We start from the raw sequence: 21,371 nt of genomic DNA on the forward strand, positions 1-21,371 counted from the left end.
AGTTCTATTCTTCAATTTTAAAAAAGCCTTTTGCTATTTTCTAATGATCCATTGCAGTTTTAAAATTCACAATAGGCTTAAATTCACGCTAACAAAATGCAGAGAGTCATCTATCAGACTCCTATGAGTCGCCTATTTCATCAAATAAAATAAAAAATAATGTGTTTAAAAGGAGGTGATTTTTGTCAGGTTTTCTGCTGAGTTTCTCAAAAGAACATTATTTCAGACACAAATTCAGTTACAACTAACAGGTTTCTTCATACACTGCTTCTATAAAAACACAGTTCTTCTGGTTATGTTGTTGGCATCCTTCAGTCTCGGAAGACTATGGTATCGCGCTCTGAATAGTCGTTCTGGAACAGTGTCCTCTCCAGTGCGCGAAGCCTGGGTAAAGTAGATATGGAGGATAGGCTGTTACCCATGCAGCAAATCACCCCTCTCCACATCGCTGAAATGGTCCAATGGAAAGGCAGAAGCCAATACGGTTGGTTCCAGCGGCGTCGCAGGAGTTGCCAGAACGTGACTGTGTTCAGCCATGAACTGCCTCAGGGACTCCGGCTCCAGATTTTGCCTCGAGGTTGACTCCTGAAGCCTTTTCCATAACTGGATGTAGCCACAAGGCAGTGGAGGTTTGGGATCAGAGTTTTCCTTCTCTCAGATGAGCTGCCTTCCCAGGCTAATGAGTCCCATCTACCCGGAAGTCTCATAGAAGAACAAGTTTTAGTAGTATTTAATGTCTTCTATGAAACATATAGAGAACCATAGAAAACAATAATTTTATCAACAATTCTTTTGCACTTTTAGTTCTTTGCACTTTTAGTTCCCTGCTGCTTCCAAAAACTGGGTTAAGTCTGAGAAGCAGATGGGCAGCTGAGGCTGACAGAACATGTTTGGTCACCTAGTTAATAAATGGCTGAGCTAAAATTTGAAACAGGGAATACTTTGCTCACAATATTAGCTACAGCATAACATCAGCTCTGCCTACAAGCTCTTATGGTATCTTGGGAAATGTTTGTCCACACCATACACAACATTTACCAAACTAGTGAATCATGTTTTCTGTTCCAAGGAGAAAATTTTGACCATTTGAAAATACTCAAGGCCACTTGCTTTGGGGGGCTTGTCAGTTGACAGAAAGGTATAAGGAAGAAGAGAGAGTTGAGAACACACTGGGATACTGAGTAACCACAATGATACTGGGGCAGATGAGTACAATTCTGGAAGCTGACCCAGCCTCTAGGAAAGAGTACCATGACATCCAGATAAGTTAATTCCTGTTTGTGAGCAGGAAAAAAAAGTTTAAAAAAAACAATGCCTGTTGGTACTACTTACCTTGAGAGAATGTCTGTGAGCTTTACGAAGCCAGCATATGCTAGCTCAAATGCTCCTCTGTGCCTGGACTTAAGAAGATGATGCTTGAAATATTCTCCGATTTCTTCCACCTAGAAGAAGGTTGTGGTATTTTTTTTTTAAACAAAAAATATAAAAGTTTATACACAAACATTTTTGACAGATTTAGCAGTTATGAATGCAGAAAATGGAAGAAGTTCAAATAAGGGGAGATAAGATAAAAAGTAATTATTCTTTGGGCGAAAGAGTAAGAAGGCTGGTATTATTCTTGTCAAGATATTTAGGTTTTTATAGATATTCAAATGCAGACATGTTTTTAAACCATAAAACAGATAGCAGGCACTGACAACTAAGACAGACTAATAGACATGCCTCATGAAGTGTCTATAGCTGGGGTGTACCACAGCAGGCTATATAGGTAGGCAAATCAAATGCCTGCTTTCAATGTGGGAAAGCACACAGAACAAATTCCACCCTGTAACATAAAACTAGCACATCAGAAGAAGCTTCTAGTCTAGAATCTTTTCCTTGTCATGTTAATATAGAGTTATCACACAGGGAAGTGATTAAATGTTTGGTTGTATCCTTGCACCCGCAGATATTTTATGTTAAGCTTCACCTTGCCTGTTTTTGCTCTTATTCAAAAACAGTGCTATTTTATATTATTCCTTTGGCAAATCAAAGACAGGTTACTAACCTATAACTGAATTTTTCAATAATCATCTGTACAGACACATGACCCCTCCCTCCCCCACGCCTTCTCTCTCTAAGTCTATATCCAAAATTATTTAAACTGGTTTGGGGGCTTTTCAAAGGAATTGAGGTTTTGGCTGTTTTTCCCCCATGACTGAGGCACTCAGTGTACATGGGATCTTCCCACTCGAGAACAGGGACAGTACATCTGACAAAGTTCTAGAAGTTTCTGATACCAGCCCTGTACAATGTCATTATGTGCGACTATACAGAGACTACAAAGAAAAAGTCCAATTTGAAACTCCCAGTTGAAACTTTAGAACTATAGCTGAAATTTCCTACATATATGCAACATTATGATGCATTTGCAAGACAGTATTTTGCTAACAGTTCAGGACCCTACAGTTCTTTTTCCTCTCACACAACAGCAGAACCAGGGGACATCCACTAAAATTGACTGTTGGGAGCGTTAGGATAGACAAAAGAAAATATTTATTTAACCAGCATAAAATTAGTCTGTGGAACTCTTTGCCATAGGATGTGGTGATGACACCTGGCCTGGATGCCTTTAAAAGGGGATTGGACAAATTTCTGGAGGAAATGTCCATCACAGCTTACAAGCCATGCTGGATAGGTGCAACGTTCTGATTTTAAAAGTAGGCTACCTCAGAATGCCAGATGCAAGGAACTGCACCAGAATGCAGATCTCTTGTTGTCTTGTGTGCTCCCTGAGGCATCTGGTGGGCCACTGAGAAATAAAGGAAGCTGGACTAGATCCAGCGAGCTCTTCTTATGTTCTTAGTGGTTCTGCTGATAGATATGCCATTTATAGATATGCTATTTACAATTTACAATTATGGTGTTGTGAATTTTGAAGGGAAACAGTTAACTGATCAGGTCTACATCTAAAATCTCCTTTCCAAAGTGATTTCTAACATGAAAAGGGCAGGCTTAGTCATACCTTCGCGGGAGGTTTCTCAGGTATAAAGTGCCAAGACAAAGGCAAGCTTCAAATAGGCACAGTCAAATGTGCGTGCTCTCTGGGATACAAAGTGCCTCGGGAACAAAGTGCCAGGTAAGACACCGCAAGTTTAACCTCAGCGTGAAGCGATGGAGAAGGCAAGTTGACCTCTGAGTTTTTGGAGAAGGAGAGGGAGGACTCAGAGTTGTGAAGAGGAGAGGAGGAGGAGGACGACGAGAGGAGAAGGTAAGTGTACTCTTTCTAACTCTTTATCTTTCTAACTCTTGTCTTCTAACCTTAAATCAACATTGAAATTTAGCTTACCTTTAGCTTAGCTTTACCTAAGCTTTACCTAAGTTAGCACCTACTCTAACCAGAGGGAGGGAGTTTAAGGTCCAGCAAGTTGGGGCACAGGAGCTAGGTGAGGGCAATAAAAATATACACATGAGTGAGTACATAGGTCTAATCTGAGCAGGAGCAGAGTCCTACTCGTGAGTAAGGGTCCAAGGTACAGGCACTTGGAAAAGTAAATAAAACATAGGAGGATAAAGTAGAAAGCAAATTTTTCTACTTTGTTTAAATTAACCCTATACTTAACCCAAGTTAAACTTAATCCAAGTTAGAACATAATCTAAAGGTTCAGTAAATTGGGACACAGGATCTAGGTGAGAGCAATAAAATAAATAAATAAATAAATAAATTTAAATAAAGGTGCACACCTAATAAAAGCAGGAGGTATAATTTAGATAGGAAGCTAGAGCCCAAACTAAACAAAGAAGAGGGTAATAGGGGGAGAAAGTACACTTGGTGTCTATTTTATAAACAGGGCAAAACAGGATTTAAACCTTTAGCGTGTAAGTTCTGCCAAGCCCAAAAAACTCTTAAACCAGTGCAGTTTAAACTCAAATAAAAAGCAGCTTGAGGTTAAAAAACAGTCCAGCCTAAGAGAACTGAATTAGGAGGGTAAGAACCTAGGAAGGGCCCATTCCCAGCCAGCCAGGGCAATTTAGCTTAGCATAGTCATAAACTTAGCAATTTGGCAAATTAGCTTAATCATAGTCCTTTAGGAGGTGATTAGAGCCCCATTAGGCAATCCAAGCACCCCATTCAGGAGCCTACATGGCAGATGCATTTCAGTGTAAGTAAGTGTAAAGTCATGCACATAGTACAAAAAATCAAAACTTCACATATAGGCTAGTGGGTTCTGAGCTGTCTGTGACAGATCAGGAGAGAGATCTTGGGGTGGTGGTGGACAGGTCGATGAAACTGTCGACCCAATGTGCGGCAGCAGTAAAGAAGGCCAATTCTATGCTTGGGATCATTAGAAAAAGGTATTGAGAACAAAACGGCTAATATTATAATGCCATTGCACAAATCTATGGTAAGGCCGCACCTGGAGTATTGTATCCAGTTCTGGTCGCCACATGTCAAAAAGGACATGGTAAAGGTGCAAAAGAGAGCGACTAAGATGATTACTGGGCTGGGGCACCTTCCTTATGAGGAAAGGCTATGGCGTTTGGGCCTCTTCAGCCTAGAAAAGAGATGCCTGAGGGGGGACATGATTGAGACATACAAAATTATGCATGGGAAGGATAAAGTGGATAGCGAGATGCTCTTTACACTCTCACATAACACCAGAACCAGGGGACATCCACTAAAATTGAGTGTTGGGAGGGTTAGGACAGACAGAAGAAAGTATTTCTTTAGTCAGCTTGTGGTCAGTCTGTGGAACTACTTGCCACAGGATGTGGTGATGGCATCTGGCCTGGATGCCTTTAAAAGGGGATTGGACAAGTTTCTGGAGGAAAAATCCATTATGGGTTACAAGCCATGATGTGTATGTGCAACCTCCTGATTTTAGAAATGGGCTATGTCAGAATGCCAATGCAAGGGAGGGCACCAGGATGCAGGTCTCTTGTTATCTGCTGTGCTCCCTGGGGTATTTGGTGGGCGGCTGTGAGATACAGGAAGCTGGACTAGATGGGCCTATGGCCTGATCCAGTGGGGCTGTTCTTATGTTCAAATGGAATGAAGAATCAAAGTTTTAAGTGCAGCCAGAGTTGGGTCAAAAGTTTAGTTTCAGAAAAGTTGACATGGGGGGGAGGGGAGTCTTCTACACAATTTATCATTAAACTAAGGGCACTGTAACTCGGTGGACAACTTCAGTCAGAAAACGTGCAGGTAAAAAAGTCAGCCACCATGTGTTCATTTGTAACCACTAAGAATTTGAATATGTAATTGTTTTCCTGAAAGAATTTGTTCTTTCCCTTTAATAAGCAAAGTTAACAAACACACTAAGTGAGAGATTTCTAAAAACCTGCTAATGACTAAATACTCAATATTTATAGTCATGTTTGCATGTGAAGCTCATGTCATTCACATCAAAAAGGTTAAAGTAACTTTTCAACCAATTCCTGTTTGACTTGGAAAGGGAACAAAAAACTTTAATTGCAGAGGTATATTGCTGGTCACTCTACAGTGCATTGCAAGAATACAAGCACAGCCAGATGAAAACATCTGCTAGAGACAACGTGCAATAAAAATACATATTAGCACTGTTTCCATGACACTGCACATAGGACAGCATTAAGTGGCTGATCATTAGTATACTTCCAAGTTGCTTGTTTCAGATTAAAATGTTACAGTGCCTTTGTAGAAGCTCAATTTTGTTTCCGGACCTCCCCCAACTTCCACTTCCCATCTCCCACTCTTCTGAATAATGTAAAAAAAAAAAATGCATGCTGTGTATGTCAGTCTCCCAGGCTGTAAACTGGTTTGGTTGAAACCATATGGAAAAGAGAAAAGGTCATCAATTAAAAGCAGAAATCTAATAAATCCAAAATATTTCCAAATGAAATACTTGTGGTAAGCTAATTTCTTGTAAACACTGCAGTCTGTTTCTTGAACAGTCCCAGATGGTGTGCTGGTCTTCAACCTTTTTTAAAAAATTTTTTTAAAAAAGCAGCCCTGAATGAGCATAATTCTGTCATTCAGCTTGTAGTGAACATAATACCTCCAAATCAATCAATGAGTTTGCTGTCCAAATTTCAATCAATTTCATCAGATTTCACCTTGCCAACTAACAAATGAAAAATAAGAAAGTAAAAGTGAAGCCTGTCAGTAAGATAATCACCCTCCATTAAAGCAGTACCTATTTGTGAATAGCATGGATACCAACAGCAGATTATACATGACATAGGCCTTTATCAGACAATAACTACAAAAAGTTCTTCCAAGCGAATACCTATCTGGTAATTAGGGTACATTGTTTTTTAATGCATCTAAATGGAAAATTCAGAATTTGCAGAATTAAAGCAGTAGAATTAAAGCAGTACTGCATTAAAGCAGTAGTGTCTAATTCAACAGTAATATCCTAGAGGAAATAGCCTATGATCTTTCTAAATACTTTGTTACAACAATCTTTTGACCTACTTAAGAAGGTCAAATTACAAAGAAGCAAGTCAGTTAGAAGAATCCCAAAAAAAAGCAAGCAAAGCTGCTGTTATCTAGCACAGTGATTCTCAACATATTTCATCTTACACTGACAAGACCCTAAAATTTTCAGGGCACACCATCAGTTTAAACTCCCATGGCATACCTGTGGACAATTTGAGGCTCACCAATGTGCCACAGTACACCAGTTGAAAATCACTGATCTAGCAGATATCTTTTTCATTTGTCTGCCAATGAAATACCAACATATAATAATAGGCGTTATCACTCATAGTTAAAATCTCTGGGTATACTGGTCATAAAATTCCAAAACAACTAGTTTTGCTTGATGAATTAAAAGCAACGTTTCGTCATACAATCGCTGTAGACATCATCAGGCATCCAAAGGCAAAACTCCACCATTCCCTTTGGATGCCTGATGATGTCTACATCAATTGTAGGACAAACATTGCTTTTATTTAATTCATCAAATGAAACTAGTTGTTTTGGAATTTTATGGCCTATATACCCAGAGATTTTAACTATGAGGCTATGATAATCTGAGAACCTAAATAGGCATGATATACTTTCTGAGTGTGCAAAACACAAGATGTCCTATCTTGATGGAATCCTTACAACCACCCTATGAGATAAGTATCATCTCCACATTGCTGAGAGGGAGCGGCTAGCCTGAAATGAGAGAGGGGAGTTTTGGACCAGGGACATGCTGATCCACAGCTCACAATCCAATCCTAATTCGCGCTGGTGCAGCAGGGTCACATGGCCTCTGCTGAATCCAGGTCTAGTTGGCAGCATACTGGAGGTGTCCTCGGAATAAGGGGATATTTTCCCCCTTACTCCGAATAATGCCCCAGCCTGCCCTATGGGACTATTCAGATCTCTGCCAGCTATTTACCTGGCAAAAGCTCAAGCAGCCCAATGTAAAGTCAGGAGACCTGGGATGGGGGTTAGAACATGGAGAAGGCCTCTGCGGATCTCACCCTCTCCCCAGGCCTGTCCAAATTTTATCTCCAGCAGTGGATGGCGGGCTAGATGCAGTGTCAGCTGGGTGGTGCAGGACGCTTCACCAGCGCAGCTTATTCACCGGGTGTTGCAACATGCATTATGGCTAAGAAGTGGGTTTTTTTTGTGAGGACGAAATAAAAACACATATCACTTTCTGCACATCTCATTTTTGTACACACACGAGAACCCAAAATCTACAAAATCTGTGAAAAAATAAAACCATTCTCAAACACTTCTACCCTTTCACTAACACTTTTACATGCATATGGCCACATCTGCTGACACTATACCAGTTATATCACCTACCTAGTACACTTTTAAAGTTATTGTAATTTATAAAAATGTGCTCTTGGAGTAAAAACACATAACACCACTTTCTGCACTTCTAACTTTGGAAAACAATGAAATTTCCCAAAAAAATAACTATTTTCACCGACCTCTACTCATAACACATTGGCAACACCTTCCGCCTGTACAGAGACTATGGCATTGGCAGAGCTTTGAGTTAGGATTGTGCCATCAGTCTCTTTAACCACTACATCATACTACAGCAACTCTCAACACAACACAAGCAGGGAAGCAAAAACCGATAAAGGCAAAAAGGACTGCAATAATTTTATGCATTACTTTAAAAAATCCTGTCCCAAACCCCGATAATTTCAAAGCATAGAAGACTAAATTTTCCTACCTGTTCCACTGTTATCAAAGCATCAGAACAAATGGGGAACTGTAAAGGCAGTAGTTGACACAACTTCCCTAAAAGCAAGGATATCGCCTTCATACTTCGCCAGCAACATACAAGCACCATCTGAGCTGTTACATCACATGTCTGTTGTTCCTCACCTTAGAAGTCAAAACAAGAAAAGCACAATGTGTAACGTTGGACAGGTAAGGCTTTAAGATTTGTTTTTACTATTAGCTGTTCTATTCAAAATTATTAACCAAAAAATGCTTTTACAAAAACACAAGTTTGAAAAACAAAATCTTGGATAACAATAATGAAGTAACATTAACCTGGATGCAAACATACGGTCCAAGAATCAATACACTGGATTGAAACCTAACCTGTACAAGCAGAGCAAAGGTGATACAATAGATCACCACCATGTCCTTCCTGCAGTAGTCTCCTGTGCCTATTGAAGATCCCTCCTCCCCTCTCAGGAGAGACTTTTTAGGAGATGTAGGGAGCTGCTCTGAGGATGGGAGGAGAGTGATTCACCCATTAAGATGGCTGAACACTACCTTTAGTTAAGTGAGAAAGTGCACACAGATGGTCTTGTTAAATCCTTAGAATCCTCAGATATAATGTTTTCAGAGAGCCAGACCTACCCCATGGCTTCCTCATGAGGAAACTGCTTGAACCATTCACTAACAAGGCTATGCCTCATCTCTGTAACTACATAGATATGATAGGGCAAAACTAATGCCATTTTTGAAATCAGCACCCCAGATTGATATAAAACCACCAAAAATTAAAAAAAAAAAATTTTTTCCTAACACTCAATTTCGCAGGCCTGTGTTAAGGTCATTTACAAGACTGTCAACCACTCCATCTAGTGGCCTTTGTATACAATAGATTGCAAAACAGATTTAAAAGTTGCAGACAGTTATCCAGACCCATTAAAGCAAAACCCAAGTAAATGTCACCGTCCCATTTCCTAACATTAAACCAGGATGCCTCTCATCTTTCTGCTGGACTGCCACAAAACCTTTCAATACCACATATGCATTTGTTGTGTGCTATTCCAGGAATAAATACATCATAACATTTCAAATAAATATAATAGGTAATATCACTTATTCTGTCCTAAGGAGTATGTAACAAACAGTGATGTAAAGAGAACTTTAAAGGCAAAATTGCATTAATTTTAAATCTGCATAAAGTACATCTTTACACCTTACAATCATTACTTTGGCTAACATATGGCTCCATTTAGATGTTACACTGAACCATAGTTTAGTGCTATATGAGTGAGGGATGAAGATCCATGATCTCTACTCTCCCATCTATGTGCATATGCAAGAGTAGACTGAAAGCTTCTAGTTTACAACAAACAAGAGTTCCATGCTGTAATACACACTTAGGGAATTGCTGTTTTAACTCTAGCTGATTTTAAAAAGCAGCAAAAAATTTTATCTCTCGGCCTGATATCCTGGTTTGTTAACAAACTAGAGCTAGGAAAAAAAAAACACTAAGTTTCTATATAAACTACACTGTATATAATACAAAACTGTAATTTATTCTAAAGTGAAACTAGAAGCTTTCACGTTCCATCTCTTGGGCACAAGCCTACATGTCTCTGAGGATCAGTCATGCAATACTAAACCACTGTTAAAATTCTTCAGAATGGTTTATTAAAACAAGAACTAATTTGCTTTATGTTTAAGCTTTCAACAACGATTGTCATGAATCAGTACTTTACACTGAACCTCAGAACTAAATGAAAGACAGTGAAGGTTTTTCAAAATGGGACTAACATGCTTTTCAAAACTCCTGTCAACAAGCTGTTAAAGTGTTTCCAGCCATCTCACTACTCAGGAGTATGCCTAAGCTGTATGCCCTCAGAGGGACTGCAACTTCATCAAAAACAGGTGAACCATGTTCCTGACCAATAGCATCTTGGTAAAATTTAAATTAAGTTTGTTTGCTCCCTTCTAGTCCCAAACACTTGTTTAGCATTTCTACTGTCTCAGATTTTACAGCTGTGTCACCAGCATCTCAATGGCAAGCTGCGTAACGTTTTTGGTTGCATATCTACTGAACTAAACTGTTTCCCATTCCCCTTGTTCTTTACAATATTGATTTCTAAGGTACCTAATGTTGCAGTAGGTGCAATTTTTAAAATTAAACCTTCCCTTATACATAAGGGGGGAGGGGAGAAAGGGATAAGTTTACATATGTATACATTTTGAAAATGTTACAGCATCCTCTGTATTTTGAGTTATATATTACTGTTTTCTTATGTTGGAGTTCATTAAGAAAATTTTAATAATCCACTATACACTGGACACAGTATGCTGCCTATTTACTCGTACTAATACCCTGCAGTGAGAATAGTGTTTAATTTATGCTAATTTGAAAGGTACTGAAACACAGAAAATGGATCCAAACACATTTAGCACCCATATGAGCCAAGGACTGCAGCAGCAAGACCATACAAAAGTGACATCTGGTTGGGATAGTTATGAGAAATGAGATGATGGCAAAGACTAGATTCTCATACAGTGCAATCTTAAGTATGTCTATTCAGAAGTAAGCCCCACTGAATTCAAGGACTTAGTCTTAGGTAAGTTTGCATAACATTGTAGCTTTAAAGTTTGTTATGTCACTGCATCAACTGTACAAGAAAGAATAACAGCCCTGCGTAAGATAGATAAAAGCAGTAGAATTTAAAAATGTTCTGACTTCAGGACAACTTGTAACCTCTACCATCACCACCACCACCACCCCTCCCTACACACACAGATTTCACCCTCAATTACCTTTGTCTTCTGTAGCAATACTTTCAGCTCTCTCATTGGCACAGTCTAGCCTGCAATGTTCTTTCAATAATTTTGCTTCTGTGAAATAATCATTTGTATCACATGGCTGTATTTCACACAGAATCAACTGCAAACGCTCTGAAGTGTCTATGAGCAAACAGAAAGTTGTCTTGAAACACAAATACTTTCCTAAGCGCTAATTCTCAACACTCAAACTAAGCAAAATCCTCTTTTCTTTCACAGACATTTATTCAGTCCTGTGTTCAGCACAAGCTTTCAGGTTGTGTCTTCAAAGCCCTCAATGGCCCTGTCATCCCCTGTCTCTAGTCCAGGGCTGCCCAAACCCCGGCCCGGGGGCCATTTGTGGCCCTCAGAGACCCCCAATTTGGCCTGCGGGGTGCCCCCAATCTCCATGAGCCTCTGGTCCTCCAGAGGATTGCTGGAGCCCGTGCTGGCCCAACGCGACTACTCTCAGTGTGAGGGGCAACTGTTTAACCTCTTGCATGAGCTGCAGGCCAAGGGTTCCCTCTGCTGCTCACTGTTTCACGTCAGTGAAGCAGCAGTGGCAGCAAAGGAAAGGCCGACCTTGCTTTGTGCAAGGTCTTTCATAGACTTTGAGCTATCGCAAGAACATTCATTCATATAAGTTCCATCTCTAATATATTCATTTATGTAAATTTAGTCAAATTTTAAATATAAATCGGTTCTTTTTTCCCCAGTCCCCAACACAGTGACAGAGAAATGATGTGGCTCTCCTGCCAAAAAGTTTGGACACCAGCTCTAGTCTCATATTCTAACTGTACAGATTCCTGCTGTAACTTTTGCTGCTCCTGTTCCATCACCCTCAGTGCTATCAGCCTCAACCAACTGAAAGTCTCCTGCTCCTCTGTCCATTCCTACTACCCTTAAGTGAAAGGCCATGGCTCAATGACAGAGCACTTGTTTTGCACATAGAAGGTTCCAGGATCAACCCCTGGTATATCCAGGTAGGACTTAAAACAAGATATTGTGAGCACCCAAGTAGTGAAACAGGTAGATTTTTTTTTCTTTATATATTACCTCTCTCAAAAAGAGAGTACTTCTGTAATGAACAAGGGCACAATCCTAACCTCTTATGTCAGTATTTTCCAGCACTGGCATAGCGGTGCCAATGTGCTGCATCCTGCAGTTGGGTGTCACTCATGGAAGCCTCCTCAAGGTAAGGGAATGTTTGTTCCCTTACCTCAGAGCTGCATTGCCCTTATGTCAGAGCTGGAAAGTGCTGGAAACCACTGACGTAAGGGGTTAGGATTGCACCCTTAGTTACATAAACTGCCTTGAGGGCCAGGTTTTCAGTCTGGGGAGAACATAAGAACAGCCCCAGTGGATCAGGCCATAGGCCCATCTAGTCCAGCTTCCTATATCTCACAGTGGCCCCACCAAATGCCCCAAGGAGCACAGCAGATAACAAGAGACCTGCATCCTGGTGCCCTCCCTTGCATCTGACATAGCCCATTTCTAAAATCAGGAGGCTGCACATACACATCATGGCCTGTAACCCGTCATGGATTTTTCCTCCAGAAACTTGTCCAATCCCCTTTTAAAGGTATCTAGGCCAGATACCGTCACCACATCCTGCAGCAAGGAGTTCCACAGACCGACCACACGCTGAGTAAAAAAATATTTTCTTTTGTCTGTCCTAACTCTCCCAACACTCAATTTTAGTGGATGTCCCCTGGTTCTGGTGTTATGTGAGAGCGTAAAGAGCATCACTCTATCCACTTTATCCTTCCCATGCATAATTTTGTATGTCTCAATCATGTCCCCCCTCAGGCGTCTCTTTTCTAGGCTGAAGAGGCCCAAATGCCAAAGCCTTTCCTCATAAGGAAGTTGCCCCAGCCCAGCAATCATCTTAGTCGCTCTCTTTTGCACCTTTTCCATTTCCACTATGTCCTTTTTGACATGTGGCGACCAGAACTGGACACAATACTGCAGGTGCGGCCTTACCATCGATTTGTACAACGGCATTATAATATTCTATCTTTGATGAGGCGGTATAGAAATCTTCTAAATAAATAAAATAAAGCTGACTTTCACATCTTGAAATTCTGAACTCTATTGGCGCAATTAGGATTACCTGTGTCAGCGTCCATTGGAATAAGGCCTTCTGGTGATGAACTCTGAACTACTGGAGATACTACAGCAGAAAGCTTATAGGACATCCCAATAAGTTTTGCTATCATCTTTTTCCATTCGGAGAACAGAGTCAAATTTCTGAAAGATTATAACAGAAATTCAAAGTTAATATGCAATTCTGTCTTCTGTATTTGTGCCTTTGCAAAACATCAAAAGATTCAATTAAACTCAGAATATTACCCAATACTAAAAGTTACTCACTTAAGAGGTAACTGATGCAAAACTTCAGTTATACAATGTACTCGGCCATACATTGGAAATGAAGCAGCTGCTTGCAGCAAAGATTTCTCAGCTTGTAGTATTTCTCCTTCAACGTTTTCTAACAAGTACCTGATAACTGTGAGTTAATAAAAATGAAGTGATAGTGAAAATCTCAGTAAAATGATAATCACAAAATTAGATATTGGTCCTAGGAAAGCAATTTGCTGACAATAGTGACTTATGGAGATTGCTCACTGCTATGAAAAGACAAAAGACACAAAAAAGGAAAAGAAGATAGCACACATGCATGTCTGAACAGCACTGCAGTATCCCCATTAGTGTCAATGAGCTCCATTATGAAATACACTTTTTGAAGATTTTTTTCTATAGCCAACAATGAAAAATAGCATTTGACTCTCTAGGTGTTATATCAGGACATAAATAATTTGAGTGAAGGAGCATTAATAATACCGCTGAACATGCAATGAAGGATCAGTTCATAAAAGAAAGAAATTTTAAAATTTGCTAGTATCTACTGATGCGACAAACTTTGGAAAGAGGTAATGAAATGATCTCCACGACAGGAGGGTATGACATTCCATTGTTACCATCAGTATTTGTAACTAGATGTACTGAATAGGTTGAAAATCTTGCAAAAAATATGCAAAACTATCCATCTTAGCTTGCAAGTCTGTATCTTTGTTCGTCATTTGGGTCGCTATTAATTATTGTGGTTTTTTGATATTTTTGATTTTTTTAATCTTCACATTACAAGCCACCCTGAATCACCTTTAAAGAAAGACAGGGTATAATTTTCCTTTTTAAATTAAATATTCCTGAAATAAAGAAGTAAAAAAAGGGAGACCACAGACTTGATTCAAATTAGTACTATACTTTCAGAATCTTCTTCGGTGAACAGATAGCTGCACTCATGGAAAGAGTCTTTCCGTGAGCACAGTTCTCCTTCTGTAAACAGAGACCGTGTGCAAGTTTGGATCCAACCCTGTGTATATGAAGAAATTAATTGTCCAGAAATGACACACAAGACTGGAAGCCCAAATGACAAGCTTCAGATTGACATGCGAATTCTGGATTAGGTTTTGATATCAGCTATATAAGGAATCTGGAATGTCAAAATAATGTATTATCTCTTTTTTATTACTATGGCCATAAAGGCAAACGTAAAGCTATAATGGGGGATTAAAAATGAATAATAATTATTATCAGTTACTTATTAATTATAAATTGATACAAATGAATTGAAAATTTATTTACACACACACACACACACACACCAGCTAATGTATTCTCTTCCACTGGATCAGCAGGCACATCCTCATCTGGTTGAAATATGTTCAAATGTAGGTGCTTTTTCAAGCAAACCTTCAGCAGGCCTTTCTGAAATATTAAGAACTTCAACAGATAGGAAGCAGTCACACAGTCATAGGGCTTGGTACTTGTACTAAGTTGCATTGCTACTTGAAACAACTGATGCAGTTTTTCAACATCCTGAAATATAAAGTAAAAGGTTCAGCAGTTTTTGATACAAAATGTCAAAAGTCGACTACTGCTTTATGCTCTAAACTTTTTGTTGATAAATAGTAGGTTGAAATTACAAGTATTAGATTCGATTAGAATTAGAATTAGATTAGATTTAAAAGTATTAGATCAGAAGAAAAGAAACAATCTACTAGAAAAAGAACTTTCCGAACTAGTCACTAGGAACCACTATGGGATCTAAAAAAAAATAAGACTTCATACAGGGATCTTCAAAAACTGAGCTGCACTAGCTCAGAAAAGGAATCAGCACCTAGAATCCCCAGGACCAACCCAATTATCACCAACCAATTATCACCAACCAATTATCAATCTAGGTTCAAAAGGGGGAGGCATAGTTCAGAGGATGGGAAGGTGTGGCAGTTCGGCAATAGTTTCAATCACGGGAAACCCTATGTATAGCTGCTAACAACCCTGTATGAAATTCTGGACAGCAGCTGCTAGGTGGTGTTGACAATACAGAAAGAGAGCGAGAGAGAGAGGGATCAGTAGTCTGACTCAGTATAACGCAGCTCTGTATGTTCATATGAGTGCAAAGCTGAATGAAAGCAACAGCATCAGTGGCCATGTGATGTGCCAGTGGACCCACTCTGGGGAATGGTGGATCAGTGGGCCTTGGTGCACTGCTTTTCAGCCCTTCCTCCAATTGGCCCATCAGGAAAAGTAGTTACCGACCAGAACACATTAAAAGGTGGACAGTGGTAAACACTCATCTTTTGCTGTTGTGTGTTCAGGAATCCTCAATCCAATGTTTGATGTATTGACCAAGAAATATTATGCTTATTGAATTGCAAATTAGACAGATCTTTGGGTGCACAAGACTATAACTTTTCCACCTTATATGCTTACTGATGTTTCCCATTTGCAAAATAACAAATCACATTTGTATATTCTTTCTATACCTGGAAATACGGTACTGCAGAATGTAGTCTCATCAGAAGTTCAAATGCTAGGATCTTTACTTCCTCAAAAGTGCTGGCAAAACAGTGAAGCAGAGTTTGAACACGAGTAGGATCAACCTCTTGGGCTAGCTGAAATAATTTTTGGCTCTGTCCTGTTAAAAGAAAACCAATCCCCAACCCACTTTTCAGTATTTTCTTACAAGACAGGAACATAACAATTTGGATTCTATTCTAAGTTACAGACAATTAGTACTTGATTATATGAAGGCAAAATTACTCCAACATTCAGTGTTAATGCTATAGAATTATTTTAGAATACAGTACTTGCTTCTTTTAATCTTAAATTTATAAGATGTAAACAGTGGAGGGCATGCTGAAAAGGTACTGTTTACAAAAGCAGGTGTGATCTGCTCTGACTAGAAGGAAAGAATGGTGGAGCGTAACTAAACACCAACAGGCTGCAAGTTATTGACACTTTAAATTGCACTGCAGGCATGCCCCCATATCCGCAAGGGATCTGGAACGGATCCTAGCAAGTAAAGATCCTGGTTTTGTGAAACCACGGATACAAGGGAACACCCCTCCAGCCTCCAGTGGTGCCTCTAGAGCAGCCATTTTCAACCACTGTGCCGTGAATGGTCTGCAGGTGTGCCGCAAAAGTTTGGGGGAAGGTCATTTGTTAATAGGGCCAATGGGGATGTGAGCACCCCATCAACAGCCTGGTATGCCTTGTAACAAAACTGATGGTGTGCCTTGACAATTTTTGTAGCTTGTCAGTGTGCCATGAGACGAAAAAGGTTGAAAATCACTACTCTAGAGGGTCTTCTGAGCCCAGCAGAGGAAACATTCATCCACCCAGAAGTGATGTTTTTGTGCCTATGCCTTAGGAGGGCCGGGGAAACCCCAGAGGGAAGTAATATTTTTCGGCCTATAATCGTCATTCTGAGCCTGGCAAATGTGTGCAGTCTCCGCTCGGCTCAGAAGAACACGAGACAGGCATAAATCTGATACATATATTTCATACTAAATGTATGGACTGCCTATAATTACACTAGGAAGTGGGTATTCTCCACATGGCAAGACTATAAAATTGCCTGAGTCAACATAAGCCTTCTATTTCCTAACTCCATTGGGAGTTAGCTCCAGCTTGGCTGAAGATACAGAAAAAAGTCCGGTTCTATCTGAATGTACTGAGTTCTACCCATTAATGCCACAAACAAATATTCTACTCAATTTTTTTCACCATTTACTGCTTCACCTTGCAAGTATTCCAAGCACTGGTGTTCAGAAATAAATTGTGTTTACTCTGACTGTTTCACCACAGTACAGGTAGAAAAAGTAAAGAGAACCTGATCTCTGTAAGATGAAGTTTTTGTAACTGAAGTTTAGGAGCAAGGCCACAGTTTTAACTTACAATATAATCTGGAAAAGACCTCTACTGATATCCTTCCCTACTGCACAATCAAGATATCTTACCTTCTGAAATAGGAAATATTTCAGTTATAATTCCCAAAAGTGTTAGCACAGTAAATCTGGTCGGATGAGATGAACCAGGAAAAAGGGCTTCAAATAGTATACCGCAGACAGCAGACATGAAATCCTAAAGATCAGAACAGCAGCCTTGCTTGTAGTTTGTGTATTAAACACATTTGAAACAGAATATGAGATAGACCCACCATCTAGCTATCCTCTCCTGTTACACAGAAACGTTGTGCATACTCCTGAAAGGATATCAACAAAGACCGGAAAATACTACATTCAGTCCATGCCTGTTTTGTCTACTTTGGTGCTTACAGCTCCCACTCTCCAATATTAGCTTCACCAATGTAATATTTTTCTCCAAAAGGAGAACTTTTGAAAATTATTCCTACAAAAAGATACACTTGGAAATAACCACATTGCTAGTAATGACAAAAAAAACCATTCCTTCGCAAGAACACATGCTTGAAACCAAACTTTTGTGAGCCAAAATACTTTAATAATTCTCAAATCTCTCTACACTTCTATCCTTTCAGTTCTCCCCTTTTCCCTGTGTTTCTTTGTGTCTTATGAGTCATATGTTACAACCTCTACAAAATTCAAGAAGCTAATGCCCTCTGTTAGTTGACTGCAGACAGTTTCACCAGGGTTCTAGGTGAAAAGGCTGGCTGGAAAGCCAAGTGGTTTGTTTGGGCCTGTATGTAAGAGTGAATTTCCACTGACAGCAGTGCCAGACTGATATTTGTCTAGACCAGGGATGCACAAACCCCGGCCCAGGGGCCACTTGTGGCCCTCGAGGACTTCCAATCTGGCCTTCAGGGAGCCCCCAGTCTCCAATGAGCCCCTGGCCCTCCAGAGACTTGCTGGAGCCCATGCTGGCCTGATGCAACTACTCTCAGTGTGATGGCCAACTGTTTGACCTTTCACATGAGCTGTGGGATGAGGGCTCCCTCCATTGCTTGCTGTTTCACATCTGTGATGCAGCAGTGACAGCAAAAGAAAGGCTGGCCTTTCTTTGTGCAAGGTCTTTTATAGGCCTTGAGCTATTGCAAGACCTTCATTCATTCATATAAGTTCCTTCTATAATATATTCATTTATGTAAATTTATTCAAATTTGAATGTAAATTAATTCCTTTTTTTTCCCCAGCCCCTCCAGTGTCAGAGAGATGATGTGGCTCTCCTGCCAAAAAGTCTGAACACCCGTGGTCTAGACCAAGGGTTTCAAACTTGTTTCATACAGCAGGCTGAATAGCATTCATGGTGCCAGCTGAGGGTTGGAAGTGATAACATTAAGAAGGAAGCAATGTCATGAAGCAGGTAATGGACAGAAAACTTTTTTCTTACATAAATCTTGATCATATTTTCAAGATATGGGCAAATCCAATTATCACGAAGGCCAGCCTTTTGGCAGCGCCAGCTCTGCAGCCAAGAGGTGCTCTAATAAGTGACACCTTAGCAGAACTGGGGCTGCTGAAGGGGTAGCCAGTGTGATAATTCGACTCTCCCTGTGCCTCAGCAGCATCATCCTCTCTTACCCCTCCTGGTCTGTGTCTTCCCCCATAGCAATAATTGCCTACTGAGGTCCCCTTCTGTTTCCCAGAGCTTCAGCAGCACTGCTGAAAGGGTTAAGCTGGGAGAGCTCAATTATCATGGGGGTCAGATAAAGAGCTTCTGTGGGCCATAACCATGTCATGGGCTTCTGTGGGCCATAACCATGTCACGGGAGAGAGATCTTGGGGTGGTGGTGGACAGGTCGATGAAAGTGTCGACCCAATGTGCGGCGGCAGTTAAGAAGGCCAATTCTATGCTTGGGATCATTAGGAAAGGTATTGAGAACAAAACGGCTAATATTATAATGCCATTGTAAAAATCGATGGTAAGGCCACACCTGGAGTATTGTGTCCAGTTCTGGTCGCCACATCTCAAAAAAGACATAGTGGAAATGGAAAAGGTGCAAAAGAGAGCGACTAAGATGATTACGGGGTTGGGGCACCTTCCATATGAGGAAAGGCTACGGCGTTTGGGCCTCTTCAGCCTAGAAAAGAGATGCCTGAGGGGGGACATGATTGAGACATACAAAATTATGCAGAGGATGGACAGAGTGGATAGGGAGATGCTCTTTACACTCTCACATAACACCAGAACCAGGGGACATCCACTAAAATTAAGGGTTGGGAGAGTTAGGACAGACAAAAGAAAATATTTCTTTACTCAGCATGTGGTTGGTCTGTGGAACTGCTTGCCACAGGATGTGGTGATGGCAACTGGCCTGGATGCCTTTAAAAGGGGATTGGACAAGTTTCTGGAGGGAAAATCCATTACGGGGTTACAAGCCATGATGTGTATGCGCAACCTCCTGATTTTTGAAATGGGCTATGTCAGAATGCCAGATGCAAGGGAGGGCACCAGGATGAGGTCTCCTGTTATCTGGTGTGCTCCTTGGGGCATTTGGTGGGCCGCTGTAAGATACAGGAAGCTGGACTAGATGGGCCTATGGCCTGATCCAGTGGGGCTGTTCTTGTTTTACACCCTGGTCTAAATAGTAGGGTATAACTTATGAAGAGTGCCATTGTTGGGGAGGGTTAGATCACATGTGTTGCATGCAAAGGGTCATAAGTTCCAGGGCTCACCCAGGTCAGGTACCGGCTGAAGGTTCAAGGCCTCTGAGAACCCCCCCAACTGAACCCCCTTCCCAGTTGGCAAAAGTAGTTAGGCAGCAACAGAGTGACTTGCTCAGCATAGTAAGTTGCAGTACTACTACTTTTTCCCATTCTCTACATTCACAACTGGGCTTTCTCAGAAGCCTCTGCAGGTGAATGCAGCAGCCTCTGTAGATGAATGCAGGTGAAGACAAGAGTAATTACATTACCTTTCCCCTGGGTGCTTCTGTCCTTCAGCCACTGGGGAATGAGCAGCCAGAAAGATTGCTGCCTTTTCCCTTTTGGCTGCCTGAGAAGGCTGTGCCTCTAGCTGCCTCCTATCCTCAGCACACTGAGGTGCTAAGCAAGGCTCATCCAATCATCTCTTAACTTCTGCAGTGCTGAGAAAGAAGCATCCACCTGCCCCCCATAAACTTCTTAGTAGTGGTCAGTATGCAAGCATACACTTGTGGGGTGGGAGGCAGCCCAGCACAGGGGATTTTGCTAAGGCTGTGTAACGTTCAATCCTGGAGTCTCCAATTAAAGGTTTTGAAGTGCCAGTCATAGCACACAACAGTGTTCAGACTCACTATAACGCTGCAATTCTAACCACACTTTCCTGAGAGTAAGCCCCATTGAACAAAATAGGACTTACTTTTGAGTAGACCTGGTTAGGATTGTGTCCTGAGTCAACTTTGTAGGAATTCATCCCTACCACACACCTGACTGTTCTTTACCATCACTCAGACTGACTGCAGTCTCTATGCTCCTCTTCTGTGGCTACTGGATTGCTTTTAAAAGTGCCACACAGTTACTAGGTTAATTCTCAGAATAAGTAACAAAACATACCTTGTAACTCTGCAAAGTTGTTAAAGGATCCCAAGTAGCAACCTGGTTAACTGGATCTTGCTTGGATTTCATTTGCTGCATTTTATGAACAGTTTGAGAGCTTTCACAGATCCGGCAGAACAACTTTTCAAAAAGGAACAAAACACCAGTCCATTAGAAACAGCGATTATGTAATCATACTACATCTCATGTTTAAAGAACACACAAAGCAAGAACAAGAGTAAAATTTGGTCCATTTTGGTGTAATGGGTACAGCACCACCAGAGGGGCTGAGATATGGAGTTCCAAGCTCATTTCTCATGATTACCTTTTTAAGTAGGGAACAGATCTGTTGCCTCACTGCTGGAGACTGGTTGCTCAAGTTGTATCTAAGAAAGAACGAAATCAGCTCCATCTCTTCTGCAGAAGTAATTTCTGTGCTGCGGTGACTTTCACAAAGCAAACCTAAAGCATCTATTCGCACCTTCAGAAAGAGTCAGAATTAAATTTTTAATAATTATTTCAGTAAATAAATTTTATCTTAGCAGTAAAACATATTCTAATTATCTCAGAAGTATAACAACACATAAATACAAATAGATAACATTACAATACTCAGAAAAGCATACTAAAGACATAACAAT

At 40.6% G+C, this 21,371-nt stretch overlaps 1 protein-coding gene across 2 annotated transcripts in view; it reads right to left on the reverse strand.

The window, feature by feature from the left end:
• Window positions 1–21,371, reverse strand: part of THADA (THADA armadillo repeat containing) — a 169,580-nt gene that overhangs the window by 129,912 nt on the left and 18,297 nt on the right. For both annotated transcript variants that reach the window (XM_066624487.1, XM_066624494.1), the window contains exons 13-22: window positions 21,056–21,211; window positions 20,749–20,871; window positions 17,257–17,380; window positions 15,781–15,932; window positions 14,617–14,830; window positions 13,322–13,457; window positions 13,062–13,198; window positions 10,946–11,092; window positions 8,151–8,305; window positions 1,333–1,442 (exon numbers count right to left, since the gene is read on the reverse strand). In XM_066624487.1, the coding sequence (XP_066480584.1) occupies window positions 1,333–1,442; window positions 8,151–8,305; window positions 10,946–11,092; window positions 13,062–13,198; window positions 13,322–13,457; window positions 14,617–14,830; window positions 15,781–15,932; window positions 17,257–17,380; window positions 20,749–20,871; window positions 21,056–21,211 (1,454 nt within the window). The remainder of the gene's footprint in view (window positions 1–1,332; window positions 1,443–8,150; window positions 8,306–10,945; window positions 11,093–13,061; window positions 13,199–13,321; window positions 13,458–14,616; window positions 14,831–15,780; window positions 15,933–17,256; window positions 17,381–20,748; window positions 20,872–21,055; window positions 21,212–21,371) is intronic.

The sequence above is a fragment of the Tiliqua scincoides genome, chromosome 1 (assembly GCF_035046505.1).
Source record: "Tiliqua scincoides isolate rTilSci1 chromosome 1, rTilSci1.hap2, whole genome shotgun sequence".
Lineage (NCBI taxonomy): Eukaryota > Metazoa > Chordata > Lepidosauria > Squamata > Scincidae > Tiliqua > Tiliqua scincoides.